This window comes from Aquila chrysaetos, chromosome 21 (genome assembly GCF_900496995.4).
Source record: "Aquila chrysaetos chrysaetos chromosome 21, bAquChr1.4, whole genome shotgun sequence".
Lineage (NCBI taxonomy): Eukaryota > Metazoa > Chordata > Aves > Accipitriformes > Accipitridae > Aquila > Aquila chrysaetos.
The window spans coordinates 11,770,880-11,782,597 of record NC_044024.1 but is presented as its reverse complement, the minus strand read 5'-3'; the positions used below and the strand labels follow the sequence as shown (position 1 = coordinate 11,782,597).

Below are 11,718 nucleotides of genomic sequence, written 5' to 3'. Positions count from 1 at the left end.
GCGCGCCTGGGGGCGCCTCGGAGAGTCCCGACGAGCCCCGGCGGGGAGGCGCCGGCGCGGGGCTCGCGGCCGCCGTGGCGGCACGTGGGGGCGGGTCGGGGGCGCGTCTGGCCCGCAGGGGTTCGGGGCTGCGGGTGCCCTGCCGCGCCTGCCCCGCTCCCGGCGCGGTAGGGTTGGCAGGGCCTCGGCGGGGACGCTCAGCGTGTCGCTCCGGCAGGTTCCAGCGTGAAGAAGCGGCGGAAGAAGGAGAAGCGGGCGCTTCCCGATGAGGATGTAGCGGTGAGTGCGGGGCCGGGCGCGGGGCGGCTGCCCTGGGCCGGGCTGTGGGTGCCCGGGGGTTTCCCCAGTGTGATCCGTGGCGGCGCGGTGGGACGGTCCGAGGGTAGGGCCGGGAGTAGCGGTGCCTCGCAGCGTGCGCAAACACGCTTCTCCCCGCCACCGGCGGGAGCGTGGCCGCTCCGCGGGCAGAGGCCGCGCCGCGCGTTGGGCTGCGGAGCCGCCCCGTCGGGTGCGGTTCACGGGCCGCGTGGAGGCGGCGCGTGGCAGCGGGCGCGAGCGCGGGCCTGCGGATTTCCCTTCTCTGATCTCGAGTAACTTCATCTGTTCTCAGGACATTCAGCACACGGAGGAGTTTTTCATCAAGCCCGAGTCCCGGGTCGCCCAGCTGGACACATCTCAGTGGCCCTTGCTGCTGAAGGTAGAGCGGGTTACAGACAACCCCGTGGCCTATCCCTGCTCCTGCTCCTTCTTCAGTCCTCTGTCAGTGCAGGCCCTTGGAGATGCACAGCTCCTTCTCTGTGTAACCCTACTGCTAAGAAATAGCATGCGTGACACTCAAAGCAGAGGCAAACTCTGCATGCAGAAATCATGTTATAAAGTTTGTCTGGCAGGATCATTTGCATGCTTGCTTTCTAAGTTTACTGTCTCATGTAAAGACCCCGCCAGATTTGTTCAGCTGTTTATTTTGGTCTGATAGTGGTCTGTGTAGACTTCTGAGTTGCTTATGCTGAGTTTCTGGGGCACACTGGATTTATCCTGCATTGTAAAGGTTGGTATTCTGCTTTCCCATCTCTTTCAGTGCAGGACTTCTGTTTCTTTCTCTTTCTGTAAAACATTGTTGTGGTTTCATTGTTGGGCCATTATCGTTTTGGAAGATGCTCTTTCGCTTATATGTACAAATCAGATGTTGCGTAGCTAGGGAGGTGTATTGGGGCAAAGCAATGCTGAAACCAAGGTGAGCTCAAGAACACTTGTAACTTTTGCTTTGATTTTGTAGAACTTTGACAAGTTAAATGTGATGACAGCACACTACACACCTCTTTCTTCTGGTGCTAATCCCCTGAAGAGAGAGATTTCTGACTATGTTAGGTGAGTGCAGTAAGGGCCAGAGTGGTTTATTTTTCTTTCACAGTTAATATCTTCAAAACATTTTCTGTTCTGGATTCCTCTTGTACCTTTCTGCTTGACTCGGTGTCTTGCTACTAACCAGTAAATGTCTAAATAGGACCCACTGGTCACTTCCTGTAAAGTCTGCTTTGTTCTGGGGTTGTGGGTGGTCTGTGGTTCCTCAGTTGGAACACTTGAGGAATTCTCTGGGGTCTTAGGGAAAGTCTTTTGGCCTGCTAGGCTTTGGTGCACTGCTTGGAGTTTGTAGCATTTGGTTTGGTTTAAGTGCAGAGTAGTGATGAGCAGTCTGGGGAGAAGAGAATTCTTTGGCTGTGGAGTATATCACCTGTTGTGTGTGCCCAGAGCAGCTTGACATGTGCTCACTGGGCACAGCTGTGAGGCTCATAGCTTATTTGGCTGTATAGAAATACATTTCTTTAAAGCCATGACAAATATTGTCAAAGTTTTTGCGCTCTTGCTGTCTTTGCCCTGATGCTTAGGTCCTACTCTCTGTCATCTTGCCTTGTAGGTCTGGCTTTATTAACCTCGACAAACCTTCCAATCCATCTTCCCATGAGGTGGTTGCATGGATCCGACGCATCCTTCGAGTAGAGAAGACTGGACACAGTGGCACTCTGGATCCTAAGGTGACTGGATGCCTCATTGTGTGCATTGAGAGGGCAACACGACTGGTCAAATCTCAGCAGAGTGCAGGTATGTTTATTGCTGGGACCATTTACAGTCTAAATGACTGGGGAGGTGTGGAGTTCTTTTGGAGACAAAATGGAGATTTCCAGTCTTTGAAAGGGCTACCCTTGGTCTTCAGTGCCTTGAGGTTAAGAGCTGCTTATCCTCACTCCAAGCCAGTGAGGGCACATCCACAGTGTCACAAGTTTTTTTTATTTTTATTGCTTCTTGGGCTTGTGCTGTTTTAAGTCAGTGAAAACACTTCTGACAGACTGGTTTCATGGACTAACTGAACTTAATGGCCTTGGCCTCTACCAGTCCAGTGAAATAAAACTTGGTGAAGAAATAAATGTAGCTTAGATTTATTTTGTTGGAAGAATAACCAACTCTGTCATAAACTGGGTGCACTTCCTAGGAGAGGTGATTGTGAAAATTTCAGGACTTTGTGGATGTGTGGCTGTGAAGCATTGTGGACCTTGAGGTCAATATTAAATGTAAGTGGCCACTCCTGACTACTCTTGTCGTTCTTTCAGGCAAAGAGTATGTGGGAATTGTTCGGCTGCACAATGCAATTGAAAGTGAGGCTCAGCTTGCCAGGGTAAGTCTCGGCATGCTCTTAGCCACGCTGGCACTTTACATGCAAAGTGTTCAGCATCGGTGGGAGATGAGCGGGTAGGAGCGGAGCTCAGGTGCGCTCTGTGTGAGGTGATGACAAAGTTTATCCATTCTCTGAGTGCAGTGGCGCTGCCCTCCTGCAGCACCCTGATTTCTGTTCTAGGGTCTGGGTGCTGTGCAGCCTCCAGAGACTCTCCAGTCTCCCAGTGTCTTACTGGGGGCTGCTGTGGTGTGTGGCTGGCTGCCTGCAGGAGTGAAGTGCTGGCAGGGATGGAGCCCCTCTTTGGGGGGGGGCTCCATCCTCACTGAGATGAGGGATGATGTCTGATCACATACTGCCACCTGATGAAAAACCCCAGCTGTGCTCACTGGCAGCTGGGGTAGCATTTTGACCACATCACTGGTTCATATCAGCTTTATTAAATATGACATCACCAAATTATGATGGACCGTGTGGTTTCTTACTCATGGAAGTGGTGGTACTTGCTGGGGACCCCAAGGTGCTCCTTCCTGAGGGCATAGGTATGAGCTGTTACTACTTCTGCTTCTACCCTCAGGCAATAGAAACTCTGACAGGTGCGCTGTTTCAGCGACCACCCCTCATTGCTGCTGTCAAACGACAACTGAGAGTCAGAACCATCTATGAGAGCAAGCTGGTGGAGTATGATCCTGAGAGAAGATTAGGTAAAACAGGGCTCTCCTGCCTTCTTCCTATTAAGCTGACAGCTGATAAAATTTCCTGTGAAATTGGCTGCTTCCTGTTCTTGGCAGATGTCTTAAGACCTAAATCCTCACCACCATCAAGCAGTAGCTGCTTCATGCATTACTTTGGTGTGCTGAGAAGCAAATCCCATCTATTTTTTTTATTGCTTGCATCCTTCATTGAAGAGCCAAATGATGTCAATTAGATGGCATTAGCACTCAGTGCAAAGATGACATTGATCTATCACCCCAGGCTGATGGCTCTGTGAAGGGTTGGACATACCGCTTCTCATGAAGGGAGCTTCTAGATGTATTTCATTTCTAGATATGTATTTAAATACTCTTTTGTCCTGTCTTGCATTTCAGGTATCTTCTGGGTGAGCTGTGAAGCAGGCACATATATTCGAACACTCTGTGTTCACCTTGGTTTGCTGCTTGGTGTGGGGGGCCAGATGCAAGAGCTCCGCAGAGTGCGCTCAGGCATCCTGGGAGAGAAGGTAGAGTAGTAGCTCTGACTATAACTAGCAAATTTGAAATTGTCAGAATTGCAAGAGTTCCTTGGAACTGTGTTAGTTTTACAGTGTTAGGGGAAGGTATAGGTGCATGGTGGCTGGGAGGAGTTTAGTGAATAGCCCTGAAAACATGGGAGCTCTTGCCATAGACTGTCTGTAACCAAAGTGTTGAGTTCAGTTCAGGGTGTTGCCCCTGTTCTGGTAATTAAGCTTTGGGACAGTGAGTGACTGGGAAGTGCACCATGGTGACTGAAAGTTTGTTTTATGCCACTTGTGTTTCTCAGCCTACAAACCACGCATATGCCACAAGTTCAGGCGTGTGAGCTGTCTGCTTAGCAATCTGCGACTGCTTGGTGTCAGGGCACGATGCAGGGAACATGCTTCACTTAAATGAGCCTGGGAGATGCAGTCTTGTGTGATCTTGAACACTCATACAGTCTCTTCAGCTCCAGAATTAATTTCTTTCCTTGCAAAGTAGGCATGTCAGAGTGCAAGTGCGTCTCCACCTGTCTGTGCTCTTACCACAGCTGTAATCACTGGCATGACTGAAATGAATTCCAGGTGTTGGGTGCTTACAACTGCTTCAAGAATTTATTCCATGTCACAGATTGAAGACCTGGTTGATTTAAACTTCTACTCGTTAATCTTTGTCTAGAAGTCCCAGGTATTTGTTTAAAGTTTGGTCATATTCCAAAGTTTCATGTAGACAGACCTTATACACTAGATCCAAGTACTGTCTGAGATTAGAAAGGCTGAAGTCTGTGGTAGCACAGGTCAGGCTGACCTCAAGCTGTTGATGGAAAGTGTTCTTGCCTCTTTTAGGTTGCTTCTTTGGTGCTTCTGAGTTGGGCATCTGTTTTTCACTCCCTTTCAGCGCACTTTGCTGTTGGACTTCAGCTGTTTTCTTGTGTGTGCATCAAGTTGGTGGCTAGTAGGAGAGTTTAGAGGGGTTGTGTCTTTGCAGGACAACATGGTGACTATGCACGATGTACTGGATGCACAGTGGCAATACGACAACAACAAGGATGACAGCTATCTGCGAAGAGTTATCCTCCCATTGGAGAAACTGCTGACTTCCCACAAGCGGCTAGTCATGAAAGACAGTGCGGTGAGTTCCTGAGATAGTGCCAGTTGACAGCCAGAGGCTGCAAAGTATCCTCCTAACTTGTACAGCTAATGTAATAAATGGAGGATCAGGATCCACATGGTGTGCAGTGCTGTCCTAATTATGAGCTGTGTAGGATCTAGTATGGGCCACTGCCAGGTCAGCAGTAAGATGCAAGAGCCAAGAATTAAGTGGCAGAGAAACTGCTCTCCTCACTTCAGGAGGATGCTGATGATTATAAGAGATCTACCTCACATGTTGTTTTCTGTGATGGGTGCTTTGCTTTGCTTGCTTTTTCTAAAGCCCCCGAGTTTTCTATAGTGGACAATAAGAAATAGATACATAGGGATATTATTGCTGGGACAGTAATGGCAATGGGAAACTAAAATATTAGAGGCACTTCTTACCTTGTTTTTATTCTCTAATAGTTTATAAGTCCTCCTGTTCCCTACATTTTCAGGTTAATGCCATTTGCTATGGAGCCAAGATCATGCTGCCTGGTGTCCTGAGGTACGAAGATGGTATTGAGGTTAATCAGGAGATTGTTGTCATCACCACAAAAGGAGAAGCTATCTGCCTAGGTATGAAATTCCTTGTTCTTCTTGTGCCCAGCTAACTGCAGAAATAACAGACTGTGTTCCAGTGAATGCACAACAAATGAGTCCCCATATGCAGCAGGTTTAAACAGTGCTTCCTAATGGGGACTGTGGGTTAGTATGGCCCAAGGCAGCTGGTACTGGGCAGGATATTGAGAAACACCAGCTGCATCAGTCCTTGGCAAGGTGTGAAGAGTTCCTCAGCCTGGTTTCAGCCGCGTGATGCTCAGGTGCGCTCTGTGTGTGAGGTGATGACAAAGTTTATCCATTCTCTGAGTGCAGTGGCGCCGCCCTCCTGTAGCACCCCGATTCCTGTTCTAGGGTCTGGGTGCTGTGCAGCCTCCAGAGACTCTCCAGTCTCCCAGTGTCCTACTGGGGGTTGCTGTGGTGTGTGGCTGGCTGGCTGCCTGCAGGAGTGAAGTGGTGCCAGCAGGGATGGAGCCCCTCTTTGGGGGGGGGCTCCATCCTCACTGAGATGAGGGATGATGTCTGATCACATACTTCTGCCTGGCACATCACACTTCCTGAGCAGATCAGTGTAAAAGGGCTTGAGCAACTACCAGCTTCTGTGAAGTGACTTGAAAGGGTGCTTTGTTCTAACCAGGGTCTTCAAAGAAGTTGTGTAGATGATGGGTGCTGACATACTGTACAGATGGTCTGTTATGGTGCTCAGTGCTGCATGGTATCACACTCTGTCCAGACCCATGGGACTGAGGGGCATTGGAAGTGTAACACAGCCAAGCTGTTCCACCCTGTTGTTTGTACTGCCTGCACTCTGGTCATCTCGGGGACCTGGCAAGAAAAGCATAATTTATTGGTAGGCTTAGTCTCCTCTAGTTTGGCTCCACAAGGTTTTGGGAGCTGATGAAGGAGCAACACTGCTCCTTTCTGTAGTGGTGTGGTTCTCTGAGCTGCCTGGAATTGTTCCAGCAGCTGCTCACAGAGCTCTTCCCTATCCAGTGGTGGTGTTGGTGCTGCTCTGGGAAGTGGTCTTACTGTGTTCACTGATCCAGAATGGTCTTCTGGTGTAAGCCAGAGAGGCCTGTGCTTATGTTGTGGTTAATCCATGACTGATGCTCTTGCTGCCTTTGAGCAGGGCAGCTCTCTGAAGCATCCAGAACTTACCTCCAGTGAGGTTTTAGGGCGAAATGGCACTTGTGGGGTGTGTTGCTCCTCTTTGTGCTGACAGAGGAAGAACAGACTGAAAGCAGCAGGTTCCTGCGTTGCTGTTGCCGTTCTGCTGTTAAAGAGTTAATGAACTCTCTGCCTGCTTCTGCAGCTATTGCCTTGATGACGACAGCAGTCATTTCTACCTGCGACCATGGTATTGTTGCAAAGATCAAGAGAGTGATCATGGAGAGAGATACGTATCCCCGCAAATGGGGTCTCGGTCCCAAGGTGAGTGGTGTGGGGGTGCGGTCAGTCCCAGAGCAGAGGTGGGAGCCTGGCTCTTGGGATGTGGGACTCCGGGCCCCTCGGGCAGAGCTGTGCTCATGTCTTCTCCAGGGCTTCAGCGTAATTCTGCTGTGCTTTCCTGGAGCCACAATGGTGGTGCTTCCCAGTGCCGGGGCCATGCCAGCCCAGTGACAGTGGGAGTGAGGCTTTCCCTCCCAACGGAGCCTGGGCAGCTCTATCCGAGGCCCAGCTGGGGCTGCCGCTGGTGCTCAGACACAGGCTCCTCAGGTCTGTACAGCACCAGCCTTCCTCTGGTAAAGAGCCAAATGATGTGAAGCAGATGGCATTAGCACTCTGTGCAAAGATGACCTTCATCTATCACCCCATACTGATGGCTCTGGAGGGGCTGGGCAAGGAGCTGCTTTTCCTTCTGGTGCAACTACAACAGTGCCAAAATGCAAACTGTCTCATGAGACACTAAACTGCGCCTGAAGGACAGGAGCAGTGGGAACACCTGTTATTGGGTTCCTCTCCTGTCTCAAATATGTGGTAGTCATGGAAATCGGCAGGTCAGCAGTGCTAGCTTAACTGCAGCCAGACTGGTGTTTCACTGTGGCAAGTGATGCAGCTTGGATTTAAAACTCAGTGTCAAGTTGCTGTGGCTTATTCCCATTCCTGTGGTTCAGGTGAAATGTAGAAAGCTGTGGAGATGTGTGCACATCTATCTCACAGCAAATGTGAGGTAATGTGGGCCAGTTCAAGCATCCTCGAGTCTTTAGCAAAGCCTTTTATTTGCAGCTGGAGTGGTTCAGCTGAAGTGTGGCAGGTCATTAAGCTGGAGGAACCCCGTCAAAGATCTGAGCTCCATGATGTGCAGAGTCATCTTACTCTGTAGCTGTTACTTCCCCCACAAATTAGTCCTTATTTACTGATAAATATGCTTCCTTTCTGAGATTGTTAGGCTGCTGTGCAAGGGATGTTTTGTGTGATTTGTTGGAAGGTCCTTGGAGAAGTGTTAAATAAGTAACACTGTAGTTGGCTTGGCTTGTTCCTGGATTACCTCCTCTTAGGCTGAGTGGCTGAAGCCCCAGGGAGGATTTCTCCTCCCTGGAGCGGCAGTCTGACTTGTTGCATATTGCTTTCAGGCCAGTCAAAAGAAGATGATGATCCAGAAGGGTCTACTGGACAAGCATGGAAAGCCCAACGAGAGCACACCAGATTCCTGGAAGAAGGAGTACGTGGATTACAGGTGGGTACAGGGTGTGTGGCTCCCGCATAGTGGGCAGAGGGGAGCCCTGTGCAGTGAGGGCTGGGCTGGGTGCTGCCATTTGTGCTTGGAGCATGTTGGGCCTGGCCCAAGGCAGTTGGCTGTCCGGACCTGTGGGGTGCAGTGGCATTTCTTGCAGTCCCAGGGAATGTGCTGCTAGTGGGCAGTGCCGGAGAGAAAGGCCCTGAGCAGATGGTTATCCCTTTCTAGCCTGTATTTGTGGTTTTAGAGGGAGTCAGTCTGCTAAATTAAATGGGGGAGGCCTTGCTGTTACCCAGCCCAGCTGGCCCTGGTGCAGGCTGCAGGTCTTCCACACACCAGTCTCCCCACCCAGTGCCTGGCATGGGTTACGGAGCCCTTGCGAGGGGGAGAGGGCTTTGTACTTTTATAGAGCAGCGTGAGGCAGTAGCTGTCCTGCTTATCCTGGGGATCTTCTCTTTCAGGGATGCTTCCAAGAAAGAGGCAGCTGCTGTTCCCCGAGGTGTTTCAGAGCTGGAGAGGGCTCCAAAAGTAAGTATTGTTAGTGCTCTCTGGCTGTAAGGTTGTTTGGGCCCTGATGAAGAGTGGATATGCACCTGTTCCAGGTGCTGGATTGTGTGCTGCTTTGGTTGGTTGTTTTACAGGCGAAAGTGTTTCGTATTCTGGGAGCCTAGTGCCCTGATGTGTGTTGTGGTTGCGTGGCTCATGAGCTAGCTGTCAGGTGACCTGTTTAGGGCCTTACCCCTGGGTGTTTGTCTCTGGGACGTTGTACTTTGGGTGCAAGTCCTGTAGCACAGTATGAGAATGAGGAGCTCTGACTTGTGGCATACAAACTGCAGCATCCAAGGAAATACGTTGTATGGAGTCATGGTGGAGGTTTGTTGTGCCAGAGAACCTTTCTGGAGACTGCAGACAGTTGCAGAAATGTCTGTGCAAGAGTTGCATCTAAAGTTCCCTAAGCTGGAGCTTGTGCTGTGATCTAAGGATCTAAGTCAGGGCTTGTGCATGCACTTGGAAAGGTGCAGCAGTGTTTCAATCTCTGGAGCATTTGGGGTACAGGAAACACTAAGAAATATGGGGTGCAATTCTGGCAGGAGCAAATCCTAGACAATGTATGCTGGAGGTGACTACTGGCAGTCTGTAGCTCACCCTCCCACTTGAAGCATTAACTGTGAAGTTTGGTTGAATTGGGCAAAATAGTTGCAATGGGCTTGCAAAGTTTTCCCATCACTTGAGCTCCTTTGGAAGACGGTGTGTCTGACAACATGTTCCCCTAATAGAGGAAGCGAGAGTCGGAGAGTGAAAATGAGGAGGCTGTGACCCCACCATCCTCTGCCACCCCCCCACCAGAGGAGCTGAGCAAAAAGGAAAAGAAGAAGAAGAAGAAAGAGAAGAAGGCCAAAGAGGCAGCTGAGAGTGGGGGAGAGCAAATAGAAGTGGTATGTAACTGGGTGGTGCCACAGTACTGTCCAAGCATGGCAGACATTGCTGTCTCTCCCTAATACCTCCAGGATAAATGCATCAGCATCCTGCTGTGCATGTCCCCAAAGTGCCAGGCTCCCCACAGTCAGAGAAAGACGTCTATATAGGTGCACTTGTAAACTGAACTGGTTGAGGGTGGTGGGAGACTGGGCAGGTGAGGCTTGATCTGCAGTGGGGCAGGGATGGGGTGAACAGCCATCTATGCCCTGGGGCAGTTGCAGGGTACATGTTCCTGCCAGGCCACCTCTGTGCTCTGGTGCCCTGTAATGTGCCCCAGTAGGGGGATGGTTCCTGGCATGGTGCTGGTGTTTGGTCAGTGTGCTTGAGTGCTTGTATGGTGGTGAGGGAGGATTACGGCCATGGGGAGCCTGCACTGTGCCTGGAGTGAGGCTGTTCCTACTGAAATGAGCAGTGGGGGATTCCTTTTTGATTCCTGCCTGACCTCTCCAACCTCTTCACAGACCAGTGAGACCAGCACCAAGAAGAAGAAGAAGAAGAAACAAAAGGAGGTAGAAGAGAGCTTGGAGTAAGCGACTGGATCTGTCCAAAGCGGGAGACCTCGTTGGTAGGGAGGGAGGAGTCTGAGGCCTTGAGAAAAAGAGGACTGGCTGTGTGGCAGAGGGGCCATCAAGTTCCAAGTTCCTTTTCTGCTGTGTATATGAGTGAGTGGGTGTGTTTGCCCAGGATACGCCCTGTTCCAGTACCTCTCCTCATCCTGTTTTAAGGGTTGCCAGAGGAGCGGGGTGCCTGACTGCCCCTGCACTGGCTTGCTCTCTAAAGCTGAACACCATGATGCCAATAGAAGTGGTATCTTCAGGGAAGCTGTAGCTCCTGGCTCTTACTTGGTGTCTCTGTTTTCACCTTGAGAGGGAGGAATACTGTTTCTCCCCTTTCTTTTCCTGCCTCTTCCTTTTCTTCCAAGGTTGGAGCTGTTACCTGACAGTCACAGAATGTGTTGGTGTCTGGAGGACTGGCTTTGTTATGGCCCATCTGAATGGGTTTGGATGGGGACAGTCAAATTGGTTATTTGAAGGGCTCTGGTTTGCTTTAACCTGGCCATGTGCTTGGCTTGACCCTCAGCTAGATGAGATCAAATAGTCCACCAGATATTCTTCAGTACTTTTTTTTTTTAAACTTTATCATAAAAGGATTAGAGTGTTAAATTCCTGCTTTTCATTTTATAGTGCAGGGACCTGCTTGTTAGTTGTCGGCTGATCCCCAGACCCAGTGCCCCAGTGACCTTGTCAGTGTGTACCTTTTGCTGGCTCTTCTCTACCCAGTTGTTGGAATGGGACCGCAGCGCTTTCAGTTGCCTTCCCTGGTTTTGATATCTAATATGCTCTGAAGGCTAGAAGTGGGGATGCTGCTGGGTGGCAGAAGTGAAGTGACCAGAAGGCGGCTGGCCAGTATGCTGTTCTAAAGGGCTGTTGGGACTGGAGTCCTTGTGAGGAAAAGCTTGGCTAGAGGCAGCTCTGCAAGGGGCACTGGGTGTGGGGCTTGAGCAGTTTCAGAAACACTTGTCCTAATTTCCTTATCTGGGGTGGCTCACTGGGGGCAGGAGGTCTCTTCTCTGGCACAGGGGTAGTGCTGAGGCAGGATTTTAGCCCCTTTTAATGGGGAAGGATCCAGGCTGCTTCATCCCTGCAGAGATTCTGTAATGTTTGTCTTAGCCTCGTGCATTGCTTTTGTCTTAACTGTGTGACTTTTCTCCCATCCAGTGCTAGAGATACATGCAGGCAGTGGGGCCAGCAGCTGGTGGCTGTCAGAACCTGAGCAGAAAAAGTCCATTTTTACTTTTTTACATAAAAATAAAAGCCCTATTTTTGAATGGGTGATCTTCTTGCTCATCTGGCTCCTATAAGAGGTCAGTGGTCTGTTCGTGGGGAGGGGAGGCAGCTTAATGCATGTGCATGCTGCAGCTGGGCAGGTAAATGGCTGCCCCTTCTGCCCAGCCTTTGTGCTGCTTTCCTGAAGAAGCTGCTGGTGCAGAGA

The 11,718-nt window shown here is 50.3% G+C and overlaps 1 protein-coding gene and 5 non-coding genes across 6 annotated transcripts; all 6 read left to right on the top strand.

Moving 5' to 3' along the window:
• The first annotated feature begins 112 nt into the window (after positions 1-112).
• On the top strand, positions 113-11,554 carry DKC1 (dyskerin pseudouridine synthase 1). Its single transcript, XM_029996677.2, has 14 exons — positions 113-279; positions 611-697; positions 1,277-1,368; positions 1,916-2,100; positions 2,607-2,671; positions 3,246-3,372; positions 3,757-3,887; positions 4,867-5,010; positions 5,468-5,588; positions 6,883-7,001; positions 8,144-8,247; positions 8,709-8,775; positions 9,525-9,683; positions 10,188-11,554. Exons 3-14 carry the CDS (start codon positions 1,298-1,300, stop codon positions 10,254-10,256), a joined length of 1,362 nt encoding a protein of 453 aa, XP_029852537.1. The 5' UTR covers positions 113-279; positions 611-697; positions 1,277-1,297; the 3' UTR covers positions 10,257-11,554.
• LOC115333949 lies at positions 2,774-3,020 on the top strand. Its single transcript, XR_003920968.1, has one exon. It is a non-coding gene; the product is annotated as a small nucleolar RNA SNORD17 (small nucleolar RNA).
• On the top strand, positions 3,578-3,653 carry LOC115333951. The gene has a single exon (XR_003920970.1). It is a non-coding gene; the product is annotated as a small nucleolar RNA SNORD83 (small nucleolar RNA).
• Positions 4,061-4,195, top strand: LOC115333954. Its single transcript, XR_003920973.1, has one exon. It is a non-coding gene; the product is annotated as a small nucleolar RNA SNORA36 family (small nucleolar RNA).
• Positions 5,847-6,100, top strand: LOC115333948. Its single transcript, XR_003920967.1, has one exon. It is a non-coding gene; the product is annotated as a small nucleolar RNA SNORD17 (small nucleolar RNA).
• On the top strand, positions 7,320-7,395 carry LOC115333946. The gene has a single exon (XR_003920966.1). It is a non-coding gene; the product is annotated as a small nucleolar RNA SNORD83 (small nucleolar RNA).
• Positions 11,555-11,718: the final 164 nt, after the last annotated feature.